Genomic DNA, 17,622 nt, shown 5'->3' with positions numbered 1-17,622 from the left:
TTGGCTCCTGCTGCTGTCAATCAAAGCCAGTTAGCCAATCAGGGGAGGGAGGGAGGGGGCGGGACCGGGTCGGGGCTCTGTGTCTGAATGGACACAGGGAGCTCTGGCTCAGCTCGGGTGCCCCCATAGCAACCTGCTTGCTGTGGGGGCACTGAACAGGAGGGAGGCACCCGAGAAGAGGAGGATCAGGGCTGCTCTGTGCAAATCCACTGCAGAGCAGGTAAGTATAACATGTTTGTTATTTTTATAGGGGGAAAAAAAAATGACTTTACAATCACTTGAAGCTTCCTCCCTACCAGACAACCATTCCCACGAACCTGAGTCTTTCTACCAGCCCTGCAGCCACTACTTTGGCAGTGTAATGATGTACTGTATTGTATGTGAGCACATTGGGGATCTGCCTACATTGCAGAAGCAGAGGAAAGCACTTGCTGCTAGGGGAGTGAGGAAAAACGTATTCTTTGGGGGGGGTCGATATAATCAACATGTATAAATACATGAGGGGGGGCATGAACACCATGTATAAATACATAAGTGGGAATATGATTACCATATATAAATACATAAGCCGGGGATATGATCACCATGTATAAATGTGATAGACAAGAACTCACTGCAAAGTGAAGGAATGATGAGCTGAGTATCGTTGCACTGGCTTAAGTGTCCCATAAACCTAAGATAAATGAAAAATGCCGGCAACACAAATGCTTCTTCTTATAATTCTTTATTGAGCACTAACAGCAGGGCTGCATCTGAAATATTAACGTGTTTCAGCTGAAGCCTTCCTCATAGCTATGACGGCAATCACCCATGCCTTTCTGTCTGGGGACAGTGCCTTCACAACTGGAGACAGAAGGAACGGATTCCCCCAAGGTGAGGTTTTTAGGCAGCACAATGACAAATGAAGTCAAAAAATTGTATGAAAAGTATAACACATTTATTTATACAAAAATGGCATGATATGAAAAATTTTAAAACAATGAGCTCTGACGCGTTTCAACCCATAAACTAAGGGTCTTCTTCAGAGGGTCTGTCTGCCAACAATGTATGTCCAGCGGGAAAAAGAAAAGCCTCCCACATGGAGATCCCTTAAAAAAGCTATCTTCCTCTCCTCCCCAAGGCAGAGTCCCATGCACCTCCACTGCTACAGCAACTCAGACCAGGGCAGCGAAAACACTGATGCAACTTGCGAGAGATCACACTCTCATACACCGCCCACCAGGCAGAACGGCCGAGGGAAAAACACACCTCAAAAAGTGTTAAGTAGCACATGTGACTGCACCATATTGCCTCATGTAACTGGACTGTTGCCTGTCAGCCAACCCGGAATTGGTCGCAAGCTTAGTTAAACTCAGCAGGGTTAATATCCAATGCGAGTCGACCAGTATAGTGACAGGTGCTTCAGATCCACCAGGCAGGGAGAGACTTCACAACTTGACTGACCTGTTCTTCCTCCCAGGCTTCTCCTGGGAGTTCAATCGCCACACTCGCTTCTGAGCGGGCACCTTCTGCTTCGCACCACTGAACCACAGTGAGGGGGATGGACCTGGTGCTAATAGGGATGTTTTCTGGGAGAGGGGTTGATTGCAGAGTCACAGGAATCCCGGACGAGCCCCCACGTGTAGCACTGACCCCCGAAAGAGCTGCTGATAATTTGATTGGGCCTGCACTCTGCCTCTCAACCCCAGAAAATGGTCTCGACCCCCTAGGTACAACTGTGTGGTAGAGTGGGTGTAAAACCCAATGGTTAAGTGCAACACAGCAACAACACAATATACTGTATATTTACCATTACCTGGGTATCCACCAGCTGTAATAAGTAATAGAGTCTCACACACGGTATCAATGAACCACTTGCAAAAGTTTACTATGATGAAGAATGGTGAAGAATAACATACGAATAACACAAGTTATAAATGGCAGAGACATTCGTTCAAAGCAATAATGTTATACCACTTTATCCAATAGCAACCTGGAAAGGTATATGTGAATGGGTGCACAGTGGAATAGTCCTCAATACTTTAATACCTGTATTGAAGCACCTCCCACTGAGGCCTCAGCACACAGACCAATGCACACAGAAATTGCACAGACAGTGAACACAATGATAAAAGTACAAGTTCCAACTGTATGTTGCTAAATGGCTCCCTCTAGAGTGCAGTTCCAAATGATACACAATTGTATAACAGCAAAGCCTTGTGGAAGAATAAAGTAGTGGAAGTCCCTCCAGTTGTAGTCTGTTCTTCAGCTAGCTTAATTATACTGCAGTGTACGGTGGTGCACGTATTTGTGATCCAACATAGCAAAGGATACAGTAACTGTAGAATATGGTGAGACTGTTTACTTAGCCGCGAGCTATTCCCACTGGTAATTCCTTCTGAAAGTGAACAGTACAGTACTGACCTTGCAGCATGGGTGAAAAGGAAAACAAGGCCCCAAGATCTGATTGCAAAAGGGCTCAGATGCAGCTCATCCACTTCCGTGGAACTACAAGTCTCAGCGGCAGTCTGTATAGCAGGCAATCACTTTTCAATATCACAGTCACTACTTGTATAGGCAGATGCCTTCTCACCTACCCTGGATCCCTGCTGTCTGTAGATTCCGTCTGTGTAGATGACACCTCCTCCCGGTGTGCTGGAAGGCAGATGGCTTCAAAACCTCTGAAGCGCAGGCTGGTCCTCCTGCTCGATCAGCAGGGCTGCCCACAAGGATCCCTCTGGCAAGCGATCAGCCCTGGGCACACACACAGACCTCCTCCTGTGTGTTTGAATGGCGTCCAGAGAGGCCGGAAACATGCCACGCCTGTGCCTTTTATTACCCTACCCAGCATGCAGTTCTTTAACTCGGCCTTGTGGGTAGGTAAGTGGGCATTGTGGGTAGGTCGCCCCTTGACTGGTAATTTACATATGAGTCACTACCTCATTCACTACATCCCCCACAATGCATTGGAGCTGGCTATTACAAAGCCAAACAAAAGTCTTAACATAAATACACAGAAAAGGACACTAGAGGGAGCCCAACTCTATTTAAAGAATATCACATTATTCAGCATGATAACTGGGTCACAGAACCCCCGCTACATACATAAGGGGGGATATGATCACCATGTATAAATACATAAGGGGGGATATGATCACCATGTATAAATACATAAGGGGGGATATGATCACCATGTATAAATACATAAGGGGGGATATGATCACCATGTATAAATACATAAGGGGGGATATGATCTCCATGTATAAATACATAAGGGGGGATATGATCACCATGTATAAATACATAAGGGGGGATATGATCACCATGTATAAATACATAAGGGGGCATATGATCTCGATGTATAAATACATAAGGGGGGATATAATCTCGATGTATAAATACATAAGGGGGGATATGATCACCATGTATAAATACATAAGGGGGGATATGATCACCATGTATAAATACATAAGGGGGGATATGATCACTATGTATAAATACATAAGGGGGGATATGATCATCATGTATAAATACATAAGAGGGGATATGATCTCCATGTATAAATACATAAGGGGGGATATGATCACTATGTATAAATATATAAAGGGGGATATGATCACCATGTATAAATATATAAGGGGTGATAAGATCATCATGTATAAATGCATAAGGGGGGATATGATCTCCATGTATAAATACATAAGGGGGGATATAATCTCCATGTATAAATACATAAGGGGGGATATGATCGCCATGTATAAATACATAAGGGGGATATGATCGCCATGTATAAATACATAAGGGGGGATATGATCACCATGTATAAATACATAAGGGGGGATATGATCGCCATGTATAAATACATAAGGGGGGATATGATCGCCATGTATAAATACATAAGGGGGGATATGATCTCCATGTATAAATACATAAGGGGGGATATAATCTCCATGTATAAATACATAAGGGGGGATATGATCGCCATGTATAAATACATAAGGGGGATATGATCGCCATGTATAAATACATAAGGGGGGATATGATCACCATGTATAAATACATAAGGGGGGATATGATCGCCATGTATAAATACATAAGGGGGGATATGATCGCCATGTATAAATACATAAGGGGTCCTTATAGTGAACTTGGTGTAGATTTTTTCACTTTCAGGTCATTACAGAGGACAAGGGGGCACCCTTTATGTCTGGAGGAAATGAGATTGAACCCTCACATACAGAAAGTCTTCTTCACAGTAAGAGCTGTGGAAATGTGGAATAGACTCCCTCAGAAACTAGCTCAGGCCAACTCAGTGGATTGTTCTAAAAATTAGCTGGATGCTCTCACACTATAACTGGATATTAACATTTATAGGTAAGAAAATCGGAGATTGTTGATCCAGGGGATATCCAATTACCTCCTGGGGGATCAGAAAGGAATTTTCTTTCCCCTTCTGGAGCAAATTGCTTCATATGGGGTTTTTTTTTTCTTTACTCTGGATTAACTATATGTATAGGATTCTATAAATGGAGGTTTTCTATTTATCTACTGTATGTATTATTTTTTTCTTTAGGTTGAACTAGACGGACTTGTGTCTTTTTTCTATCTGATTAACTATGTAACTATGTAACCTGTGGGAGGTAAGACTACACTAAGAAAGATGGTCAGGGGGCAGAGACTCAGGTGGAAACTAGTGCCAAGTGGGGGAGTCAATCTACAAATACCTGAGTCTGCTTTCCGTGGACTGACAATCTAAGTCAACATTACAAATAATTTATTTTGCTAAGTATATTTCAAGTATTATAACCTGCTTCTTTATATTTTTAGGCATGGGGATGACCTGATTGTTACTCCATTTGCCCAGGTATGTACCCAAAGGTAACCTTAAGACTTCTCTGTACAATTGATGCATGGAAGTATTTTGTTAAAGTGGTTCTAAAGGCAGAAGGTTTTTTTATCTTAATGCATTCAATGCATTAAGATAAAATAACCTTCTGTGTGCAGCAGCCCCCCCAATACTTTCCCGAGCCCCATAACGATCCAAGGATGTTGCACAAGAGACTCGGCTGTCTCTCTACTTCATGATTGTCTGACACACACAGCAGGTGCCATTGGCTTCCGCTGCTGTCAATCAAAGTCAGTGAGCCAATGAGGAGAGAGAGAGGGGGGGGGTGGGGCTGAGCCACGGCTCCATGTCGAATGGACACGCAGAGCAGCGGCTCGGCTCGGGTACCCCCATAGCAAGCTGGTTGCTGTGGGGGCACTCGGGCAGGAGGGAGGGGCCAGGAGTGCCGGCGAGGGACCCGAGAAGAGGAGGATCCGGGATGTTCTGTGCAAAACCAACTGCACAGAGAAGGTAGTATAACGTGTTTGTTATTTTTAAACAAAAAAAAAACCAAGACTTTAGTATCACTTTAAGTATTTTCCTTTAATAAGGTATCATGGTTTAAAGTACAACTAAAGGCAAAACCTTTTTTTTAATTTTGGAGATGGACTAGAACCCCTATTTCTGGCTGTGCCCCCGTTAGGGAGATTCACCCTCTCTATTTGTCCCTTTCTACCATTATCATTGAAAGTGAAAGTAAAAAGTCCCAAATTTTGGGTTGTCCCCAGAAAAGTAATAAAAGGGAACTCTTCCAATTGGGACACTAAGGCTGGTGACCTGGGGGTTCCCCATGGAAATCCCCTAATTTGCAGGAATGTCCTCTCACTTCCTGTTTGGCGATGGGACAGGAAGTGAGGGGAAATCTCCATAAAGGGACACAGATGGCGGAAAAAAAAAATCTAACAGGTGTTATAACCTTCTCTTCTCTATCCAAAATGAAATAAGAAGTTTTGCCTATAGGTCTACTTTAAGCCCCTGGCGCACAACTTGCCACCCTTTGGTGATATGATGTGCGGACCTCGGACCTCAGTAATTTGTAGCAGGAACATTGATTGGGGTAATAGCATTGATCTCTACCAGCCTCATGTAACATCTTCCCAATTTCAAATTGTCTTCTGCAGCATCTCCCCAGTTCAAAAAAGTAGCATCTCCTCATCTCTGACCCTCATTTCTTCTATTAGGTCTGCAGTCTTTGATAGCCCTCCAAGCATTCTATATATTGAACATAGTGTGTGGCCCTTTGGTGATGTCAGGGGCCACGCCCACATATTAAGCTGTATACTGACCCTGTATCCATTTTCCAGGTGCTGGCCAGTCTGCGCAGTGTAAGGAATAATTTCACATTACTAACCAACGTCCATGGAGCACCAAACAAGTAAGTGTCTACACAATGCCATTTTTTTTATTTAGGCAAAGTGTATTCCAATTATTACATCTCACAATGTTGTCCGTTCTGGAGACCTCCTTTACAAAAAGATATTGATGAGTTCAGAGACAGGCGACAAAACGGGGGGAGAAAGGTCTGAGGGATAAAACATATTGGAAGAGATTGCAGGAACCTAATATGTACAGTCTGGAGGAAAGAAGGGAAAGGGGAGACATGACTGAAACCTTTAACCACTTCAATACCGGCACTTAGACCCCCCCTCCTGCCCAGACCAACTTTCAGCTTTCAGCGCTCTCACGCTTTGATTGCCGGTTCACACTCGAGCTGTGAATTTGTTCAGTTTTTTTGTCCTGTGTGAGGTGCGATTTTACCGCAAATTTAACGTGATTTTCCCGCGATTTTCAGGAGTTGGTTATAGCTGCGATTGATGTTCTAGCCAATAGAATCATAATGTAAAAAAAAAAAAAAAAGGTGTTAACTTCCTGTGTACGTTCTGGTTTTTGGTTTTTTTTCTGGAGAGTAGTGTGGTGGAATTCGCACATATCTGAACCAACAATGCGATTCCAGAACGATTTACATTGATTTCTATGGAGTCTAAATTCGCAACGCAACGCTGTAAACCCGCACAAGACCCTTTTTTTTATCGCATCGCATTCGTAGGGGAATCGCAACGCATGTATGTGAACGACGGTTATTGAAAACATGACTTTATGGATGACATGCGAATTTAGAATGTTTTTGACGCATCACATTCGTTATGAACTCACATCAGTGTGAACCGGCACTGAATGACAATTGCGCTGTCATGTAACACTGTACCCAAAATAAATTTTTATAATTTTTTCCCCACAAATAGAGCTTTCTTTTGGTGGTATTTGATCACTTCTGCGGTTTTTATTTTTTGGTAAAAAAATGAAAAAAGAAGAAAATTTTGAAAACAAAAACAAAACGGTTTTATATTTTGTTATAAAATTTTGCAAACCGGTAATTTTTCTCCTTCATTGATGTACGCTGATGAGGCTACACTGATGGGCACTGATGGGTACTGATAAGGCGGCACTGATGGGCACTGATAAGGCTGCACTGATAGGCGGCACTGGTGGGCACTGAGAGGTGGCACAGTTGGGTGACACTGATGGGCGGCACTGAAGGGCATTGATAGCTTGCACTGAAGGGCACTGATGAGCACGGATGGGTGGCAGTAATGGTCACTGGTAGGTGACACTGATAGGCATCACTGATAGATGGCAATGATGAGGCACTGATTGGCATCATTGGTGGGCATTGATAGGTGGCACTCTTGGGCATTGATAGGTGGCACTGATAGGTGGCGTTGATATTCACTGGTGGGTACCGATGGCACTGTGGGCACTGGCAGGTGACACTGACAGGCGGTACTGGTTGACCGATGTCCCTTCAACAGAAGCCAGTGATCGGCTTTTTTTTCTCCTCACGCTGACAGCAAGATTACAGAGCTTCTGTTTGCATCCCGTGATCAGCTGTCATTGGCTGACAGCTGATCAGGTGGTAAGGGGCCGGGATCTGTGATCACCCGAGTCTCATTGACTCGGTGATCACAGAGCGCGCCGCTCGCGACCCGCAGGGGGCGCGCGGTGAGCGTGAAAAGAGGAGGATGTCTATTGATGGCCTCCCGGCAATGAAGGTCTGTGCTGTAGCCGTCATTCGGCTATAACGCGGACAGGAAGAGGTTAAATACATTATGGGAGTGATTATGTTTCAGGAGGTTCATTATGAAGAACACTGGGACCTGACCTCAAACTACCTTTAGAAAGTATTATTTTACCTAAGAGAAGTTGATGCTTAGGAAAGACTTCCAGCAGAGGTAGAGAGCCAGACATCAGTAATATATGTATATAGTATATACACAAATATTGAGTATAGCCTCATGTAGTCAAAAATAGCAAATTTGTTTGTACAACCGTACCATCATCCAAATTAATATGCACAAACAGAGAAGAGTGGGAAGAAGGGGACAGTGGCTGATGTTGGCCCGGTAATATTCCCACCCTGGAAAAGACTGGACTATATCGGTACAGATAGACAGCAATAATAAATAATAAATAAAAAGTTTATTACAAAAAAGAAAAATACATGTTGTACTTGTTAAAATTGCAATAACAGAGGCTCGGGAATACCCAAGGGACATCTGTAGTTACAGGGTATAGAATGGTCTGGTTCTCGACTAGTTTCGCGGTATTACCGCTTCCTCAGGAGGACCAATCTATGGGACAGATAATAAAAATAATACAACCATAATACATACAAACATTGTAATGCAGCGTGTAAAAACCAACATAACCTAAGAGGTAAATACAGGAATGGCTTACCCTATATTTGGGTGAATATGTGCGGTACCCAGCTGCCCAAACATAACTCCCCCGCGGCGGACAAGGGGGATTGTACGGAATTCCCTGAATGGATAACAAAATAGCAATTTGAGGGGTCTGGTATATCAACTGGTTGGGGGTAGAAAAGATTAGCCATTAGCATAGGAGAGGGAGGTAAATGAGGGCGGAAAGGAAAGAGGGGAGTAAGAAAGGAGAAAGGAAAGGGATAGGAATAAGGGAAGGAAAATGGGGAAGGGGATAAAAGGGGGGGATGGGGAGGGGAAGGAGAAGGGAGGGGGAAGAGAAGGAGGGAAAGGGGGGAAAAAAAAAAAAGGGAGGGCAGGGAAGGAGGGGGAGGGCAAGGCAGGTGGTGGGGAAGGAGGATGGAGGCTAAAGAGGGGAAGGAAGGGAAGGGGGGACTGGGGGTGGGAGGGGGGGGGGGGAAAGACCGATGGAGAGAGTAGGGAAAAAGGAATGGGGGGGAGGGGAGGGTAGAGGAGGGGGGAAAACAAGATGGGGCAAGCAAGGCACAGAAACAAAGAAAAGAAGGGGGGATAAAGTGCCCACCCTCGCTAGTGATATTGAGGCAAATGGTGTGACTTACCATGGTTGTTAGCCCAAGGGATGATATAAAACCAAGTAGTATAAAGGCTTGTTGAAAACGCAGAAGTCAGATGACTCATAGGAAGCAAGAGCACCTACTGTGTCCACCGAGAAGGGGTTCAAAGGGGGTACATAGTATATATATAGTAATATATATGTATATATATATATATATATATATATATATATATATATATATACGTAATCCTGTATTTCCGGGGATCGAGTGCAAATGCGCCCCACCAGAGGCCCACTCGCGATGTCCGCCGGCACTCGCTTATGGTCATCAGCACACCAAGGATTCCTCGAAAGGGTCCAAAGCTTTATTCCGTGGTCACATGATAAATATACAGCTGATCGTTCAGGACACCGGCAGAACGGCAATCTGTCAGTAGGGAAGCCATGGATCATGTGTGTCTGCAAAGCAAAGAGACACGGATCTATGCCTTCTACTAGTACAAGCAACCTCCCCCACTACAGTAAAACACTAGCTAGGCACACAGTTAACCCTTTGATCGCCCCTGATGTTAACCCTTTCCCAGCCAGTGTCATTGTACAGTGACAGTGCATATTTTTAAGCGCTGATCAGGGATGGACTGGCCCTCGGGACTACCGGGAGATTCCAGGTGGGCCGATGGCTCAGTGTGGGCCGGTTTTAGCCTCATCTGCAGTGCGCGGTGATCTACCCGTCAACCGCCGACAGCTGGCGCCTGACGGGTAGATCGAGATTTAGCCAAGTAAGTTCTCTCTCATGTCACTCAGCGCTGCTCGCTCCCCGGCGGCCCCTCCTCTCTTCTCGTCTATCACCATTGGCTTGTGACATCATCTGGCTTGTGACATCATCTGGGATAGACAAGAAGAGAGGAGGGGCCGCCGGGGAGCGAGCAGCGCTGAGTGACATGAGAGAGAACTTACTACAGACAGACGCTTCCTGCGCTGCCTACTCTGCATACTGGCTAGTAAGATCCCATGATGTGCCCTGATGATGTGCCCCCAGATGTGCTCTATAATGTGCCCCATGATGTGCCCCCTGATGTGCCCTGATGTGCCACATCATGTGCCCTGATGTGCTACGTGCCCCATGCCCTGTGCCCTGATGTGCCCCGTACCCTGAAGTGCTATGTGCCCCATAATGTGCCATGTGCCCTGATGTGCCATGTGCCCTGATGTGCCATGTGCAATGATGTGCCCTGTGCAATGATGTGCCCCGTGCCCTGATGTGCCCTGTGCCCTGATGTGCCCCGTGGCCTGATGTGCCCCGTGCCCTGATGTGCTATGTGCCCTGATTTGCTATGTGCCCTAATGTGCTATGTGCCCCATAATGTGCCTGATGTGCCATAATGTGCACTGATGTGCCCCGAGCCCTGATGTTCCCCATGCCCTGATGTGCCATGATGTGCTATGTGCCCTGTGCCCTGATGTGCCCCGTGCCCTGATGTGCCCCGATGTCCTATGCCCTGATGTACCCCGGTGTCCTATGCCCTGATGTGCCTTGTGACCTGATGTGCCCCGTGCCCTGATGTGCTGTGCCCCAATGTCCTATGCCCTGATGTGCCCCGTGACCTGATGTGCCTTGTGCCCCGATCTCCTATGCCCTGATGTGCCTTGTGCCCTGATGTGCCCCAATGTGCCCCGATGTCCTGTACCCTGATGTGCTGGGCTCTGTGCCCTGTCCTGTACCCTGATGTGCTGTGCCCTGATGTGTTGTGCCCTGGGCCGGTCTGGATGAAGTCTAGGGCCACATTTTTGTCCCAGTCCAGCCCTGGCACTGATCACTGTATTAGTGTCACTGGTCCCCATAAAAGTGTCAGATAGTGTCCAATTTGTCCGCCGCAATATTGCAGTCCCGCTATAAGTCACTGATTGCTGCCATTACTAGTAAAAAATAAAAATAAAAAATTTAATTCCATAAATCTATCCCATAGTTTGCAGATGCTATAACCTTTGCACAAACCAATCAATATACGCTTATTGGGATATTTTTTTTTACCAAAAATATATAGCAGAAAACATATTGGCCTGATGAAGTAATTTGATTTTTTACATTTTTTTATGTGATATATGTTTTATAGCAGAAAGTAAAACATTTTGTTTGAGTTTTTTTCAAAATTTTTTTTTGTTTTTAGCACATTTTTCTGTTTATAGCACAAAAAATAAAAACCGTAGCGGTGATCAAATACCACCAAAAGAAAGCTCTTTTTGTGGGGGAAAAAAAGGACAACTCTCTTTTTGGGTACAGCGTTGCACGGCCGTGCAATTGCTAGGTAAAGTAACGCAGTGCCATTTTGCAAAAAAATGGCCTAGCCAGGAAGGGGGTAAATCTTCCGGACCTGAAGTAGAATTCCCGGTGTAGATATTTTTCACATAGTAACATCGTTCCAGCTTGGACCAATGGGACTGTGTGTGTACCACACCTGTGGGATCCCTGTGGATGCTGGAAATCATTGCAGTAGGCCCTGCTACTCTAGCAGTCCCCACTTGCTTCTCCGCCCCGTGTAAAGCGCCCGCCCTGCTGCTTAGGGAACTCAGGAGGTCGCCTGGTCGGCATAAGTGCCATTCAGAGATGACTTTGCTTTTTCACAGTGAATGCAAAGCATTCTCTGATTAGACAAGGAGGAGAGGCCAGGTGACGTCATACCCTCCACCATGTCCAATCGAAGAATGCTTTGCTCTGAAAAAATGCAAAGCTGTGCTCATAATGCAGCGGGGCAGCCACTTGGCATGGGCACACTGAAGCAAGTGGAGATCACTGGAGTAGCAGTGCCCTAGCTTCCAGGGGGATCCCACAGGTATGGTATATACATAGTTACATTGGTCCAAGCTGAACCAATGTAACTATGTAAAAATCTCCATACCTGGAATTCTACTTTAACCCTTTCGGTGCCAGGTCCATACGTCATACAGACCTGACAGCGGGGGGTTTCACACACAATCCAAGGGCTACAGCCACCGGGATTGTGTGTAAAACTCACAAGCAGACTGCTGCCTGCAGGTGGAAGCATTCGGGCGGCTGTGCTGCCGCCCGATTGCCTCCACATCCCCCCCTCCTGGTAGCGGCGCGTCCCCGCCATGTATTATGGGCTCCACTTGCCCATCTAAGGTTTGACATGTTGGGTATCTATTTACTCGGTGCAACCTCCTCTTTTATATTTTACCAAAAGTGTGGGTAGTTAACTGAGTTTGTTTGCCCTAATTTACACTTTAGTGTGTTTTTCCCAGAAATTTAGCATTTCCTAGACCTTTGTGGTAATATCGTGTGACATAAAAAATTGGAGCTACCACTATTTTATTCTCTAGGGGTGTCTGCTTTCAGAAAATGTCTAATTTTTGGGGGCTTACAATTATTTTTCAAATATGTGCGAAAAAAATACAAAAAAAACCCAAAACGTGGTTCTGGCAGTGAAAGGGTTAAACGTGCTTGTGGCCAATATAGATGTATATTTATATATATTTTTTTAAAGCGATAGTAGATCTCTGGAAAAAAAAAAAACCTGCAAGGGAATGGCATAATGTGCTAGTATGCATAGCATTATGAAATACTTACCTTAGAATGAAGGCCCCGCAGCGGCACCCGGTCAACGCTGAGGGGGCTGGCATGTTCCCCCCGCGTTTTCCTCCAGGTTCATGGGCTCCGGCGCTGTGAGTGGCTGGAGTCGTGATGACCGGCTCAGTTCCGGCAAGAAGCTCTGAAGTTCCGGCGCGGCACGCCGGACCTTCAGAGCGCATGCGCCACTGACGTTAGCGACTGCATGCAGGGTGAATATCTCCTAAACGGTGTACATTTAGGAGATATTCATTTTACCTACGGGTGAGCCTTATTATAGGCTTACCTGTAGGTAAAAATCACTAAGCGGGGTATACAACTAACCCGGACATTTTATAGATAGGCAACTCCTATCCTTATATTGATTAGTGGTTCCAAATTAATAACTACTGCAGTAGGGAACAGACACAAAAGATACACTCCGCATCTTTCCACATAACTTTTCTACTTTATTATGTCGCAATCGAAGGTTTTTATACGCGATTACGTAGGTATCACATTAATATTACAATTGTACGTTTATGATAACAAGGGGCATAACATAGGCAGACTAATTCTAATCAGGACTAGAAAAAATGCAAACATGTAATGAAAACATTATTAGTGCCGTGTGCACAGTGAGTGCAGTGTGCAATACATACAAAATAGAATACAATTATATACATACCTTACAACTTTCTTTTACAACAACCGCTTTATGTTTTCTAAATGGCGATTACCTTTTTAAAAGGTGTAATAATGATCTATGTCCACTAGATGGCGAAGGTCAGCAGTTAACCAAAAATGCTTACAGTGTACCTAAATCAAGAAAACAAATATGTAATATATTGCAACTTAGCAGTCCTTTTGTGATTACATTCATTATTTATTCAGGCTTTTTTACCTTTATTTACATCTGGTGATTCGTGGCCCAAATAAACTATTTAAAGTGATAGCAAAGCTGACCTCTAGTCACAAAAAAGGTTAGGGACCATTTTGACCTAAAAAACATAACTGGTGTCACATTAAATAGTATGCTGGTTTAACATTTACAGTAACTTGGGCATTCCATATTCTCCCCAACTGTTCCTTAATAACGCTAAATAAGCAATTGGGAAGTCAAGATGTAATTGAGGGACACCATGTGCACCCATGTGTGGGAGTCTTAAATAAAATTAACTGCTACCGAGAAACATCTACTGAAGCCAATAGACATTCGACCCATTGGCTCCCACCAACAAACTGTTTTTTGGTTAAGTTCACATTTGTACATTTTGTTATACAGTATTTGTAAACCCAACTAAGACTAAGCTTTGTAGTAGTATACTAAATTGCCACTAGATGGCGACATTTCCACTTTGATCTTTTGTGATCTGTCATGCTGTTCGAGTTCTGTGATATTAGGCTGAGTGTACGAAATGATTATATCAGGATAAGTGTTTGTGTTAAGTCAATAATACAAAAACTAAAATTAAATGAAAAGGTTTATATACAAACCGTAAAGCAAGGAAAGGGAATGAAGGAGTTAATAAAAATTATTTGGGTTAACTTAAATTTAATAGCAAATTTTACGATTAAAAATCTAATTTGGAGTAACTAAAAATGTTTTTATGTGTCTAGGCACTAGAATTACGTTTCTGTTAAAAAAGATTTTTTTTTTATTGCCACTTCAAACACGAACAGATTCAATAATAAAAAGTTTCCATACAAAAGCAGATCCATGGTGACAGTACGGTGTGGGGGGACCCTCTTCTGGTCCCAGGCTCCCACCTTTCTGATAGCGACAAGAGGGGGGCGATCACCAGATTGTAAATTCTTGGCTGTGTACTGAGGAGCGCCTGGTACAAAAGTTCATCTCACTTGAAAAACTTTATGAAACAATTAATAGGTGAGATCATCAAAGACAGCCAACACTTTTCAGGGGGGAAACAAAACTTCATCAGGGCTAATGTCCAAAAAAAAAAAAAAGGTAAAAGATACTGTAAAAATCTCATGTAAACAATGTAGTAATGTTAGTGGATAAAATCTATAGATCAATAAAGTATCCACAAAACATCCAGCCAATAAAATGGTGGTCAATCCAAAAAAATCTGACAATCCAGATGATTCCATATTTGTATAAAACATAATAGAAAAAAGTGTGTGTGTGTGTGTGTGTGTGTATATATATATATATATATAAACACAAATAAAATAAAGAAATAAAGTATATTATTTTGACCACTATGTTATTAATACAGATTAGGGTTGCACCGATACCGTTTTTTATCAGCAAGTATGAGTACCAATACTTTCAGTCAAGTACTTGCTTGATACCGAGTACAGATACTTTGCTGTGCGATTTGCGTCAATACAAGATAAATGGGTGCAAATCGCACTGTAAAGAATCACATGCAATTTGAACAGGGCTGCGGTGCAATTCCTGTCTAAATTGCATGAGATTTTCCCCACCGCTCCTGTGTGTGTGTGTATAGAAAGGGACAAGCGCCATCTAGTGGGTAGTTTATTAAAAATTTTAGAACTCACATTAAAGCGGAGTTCCACCCAAAAGTGGAACTTTCGCTTTAAGGACTCCTGACCCCCTGCTCTAACATATATCTGGTTAAATTCAAAGTCTGCATAGGTATCCCAGTCCCGCAGATGATAGAAAATCACGGCCGCTGGAGGTGCTCATAGGGCTGGAGGAGAAGATCCAGGACCCCTTGGGTATAGGGCAGAAGTGATGTCAGCTTTGGGTAGGACCGCCTATACATCTCCTCCAGCCCTGTGACCAGAGAGAGTGACATTTTTGCCCATTCTTCTTTGCAAAATATCTCAAGCTCTGTCAGATTGGATGGAGAGCGTCTGTGAACAGCAATTTTCAAGTCTTGCCACAGATTCTCAATTGGATTTAGGTCTGGACTGTGACTGGGCCATTCTAACACATGAATATGCTTTGATCTAAACCATTCCATTGTAGCTCTGGCTGTATGTTTAGGGTCGTTGTCCTGCTGGAAGGTGAACCTCCGCCCCAGTCTCAAGTCTTTTGCAGACTCTAATGCCGCATACACACGAGCGGACTTTCCGTCAGAGTAGACTCTGGCGGTCTTTCCGATGGAGTTCCGCTGAAACGTGTGATGACATATGACGGGACTAGAAAAAGGAAGTTCAACAGCCAGTAGCCAAAAGCTGCCCTTGCGTCATTTTTGGTCCGTCGAACTAACATACAGACGAACGTTTTTCTCGATACAAATTAAGTCCGTCGGAAAGATTTGAAACATGTTCTATTTGTAGGTCCGTCAGAATTTTCTAAAGAAAAGGTCCGATGAAGCCCACACATGATTGGAATGTCTGACGGAATGATTCCGTCTGACCTTTTCTGCCGGAAAGTCCGCTCGTGTGTACGTGGCATAACAGGTTTTCTTCTAAGATTGCCCTGTATTTGGCTCCATCCATCTTCCCATCAACTCTGATCAGCTTCCCTGTCCCTGACGAATAAAAATATCCCCACAACATAATGCTGCCACCACCATGTTTCACGGTGGGGATGGTGTGTTCAGGGTGATGTGCAGTGTTAGTTTTCCGCCACATATAGCGTTTTGCTTTTAGGCCAAAAAGTTAAATTTTGGTCTCATCTGACCAGAGCACCTTCTTCCACATGTTTGCTGTGTCCCCCACATGGCTTCTCACAAACTGCAAACAGGACTTCTTATGCTTTCTTTCAACAATGGCTTTCTTCTTGTCACTCTTCCATAAAGGGCAGATTTGTGGAGAACACGACTAATACTTGTCCTGTAGACAGATTCTCCCACCTGAGCTGTGGATCTCTGCAGCTCCTCCAGAGTTACCATGGACCTCTTGGTTGCTTCTCTGATGAATGCTCTCCTTGCCCGGCCTGTCTTGGTATTTTTGCAGTTGTGCTATACTCCTTCCATTTTCGGATGATGGATTGAACAGAGCTCCGTGAGATGTTCAAAGCTTGGGATATTAACCTATAACCGAAACTTCTCCACAACTTTATCCCTGACCTGTCTGGTGTGTTCCTTGGCCTTCATGATGCTGTTTGTTCACTAAGGTTCTCTAACAAACCTCCGAGGGCTTCACAGAACATCTGTATTTATACTGAGATTAAATTACACACAGGTGGACTCTATTTATTAATTAGGTGACTTCTGAAGGCAATTGGTTCCACTAGATTTTAGTTGGGGGTATCAGAGTAAAGGGGGCTTAATACAAATGCCCCCCCACACTTTTCACATATTTATTTGTAAAAAAATTGTGAAAAAACAATTATAATTTTCCTTCCACTTCACAATTATGTGCCACTTTGTGTTGGTCTATCACATAAAATCCCAATAAAATACATTTACGTTTTCCGTTGTAACATGACAAAATTTGGAAAATTTCAAGGGGTGTAAATAATTTTTCAAGGCACTGTATTTGTGTCTTTATATCTGCCTGGAGTTCAGCTTCCGCTTTAACAAACGTAAAGGGAGAAGAAAAGAAAAGTTCATTGTTAGGATTTACGTACAATTTAAAGCAGAGTTCCGACGAAAAAAAAAAAAATTAAAAGTCAGCCGCTACAAATACTGCAGCGGCTGACTTTTTTAATATTAGACACTTACCAGTCCAGGGCGCCCGCGATGTCCTCACCCGAAGTCGATCTGCCCCTCGGCTCTCGGGTGGAGGCGCCGGCATCTTAAGTAAGGGAATCAGAAAGTGAAGACGCAAGGCTGGTTCCCTACTGCGCATGTGCGAGTCACGCTGCGCGTCCTCACCGGTCCCTGCTGTCTTCTGGGACCTGTGTGCCTCCCAGAAGACAGCAGGGGGGGAGCCGAGGAGGGGCCGGACATGGCGCAGATCGCTGCGGATACTGTGGCGATCTATCGCCGGAAGTGGGATCAAATACCTGTATTAT

General features: G+C 44.1%; 1 protein-coding gene across 3 annotated transcripts in view; it reads left to right on the top strand.

The window, feature by feature from the left end:
- PDE4B (phosphodiesterase 4B) overlaps window positions 1-17,622 on the top strand; it is a 552,181-nt gene that overhangs the window by 391,237 nt on the left and 143,322 nt on the right. For all 3 annotated transcript variants that reach the window (XM_073593787.1, XM_073593789.1, XM_073593790.1), the window contains 2 exons: window positions 4,807-4,843; window positions 6,169-6,239. In XM_073593787.1, coding sequence (XP_073449888.1) covers window positions 4,807-4,843; window positions 6,169-6,239 — 108 coding nt within the window. The remainder of the gene's footprint in view (window positions 1-4,806; window positions 4,844-6,168; window positions 6,240-17,622) is intronic.

The sequence above is a fragment of the Aquarana catesbeiana genome, linkage group LG07, assembly GCF_042186555.1.
Source record: "Aquarana catesbeiana isolate 2022-GZ linkage group LG07, ASM4218655v1, whole genome shotgun sequence".
Lineage (NCBI taxonomy): Eukaryota > Metazoa > Chordata > Amphibia > Anura > Ranidae > Aquarana > Aquarana catesbeiana.
Note: the sequence above shows the minus strand (reverse complement) of the source record. Positions and strands in the feature narration are given on the sequence as shown.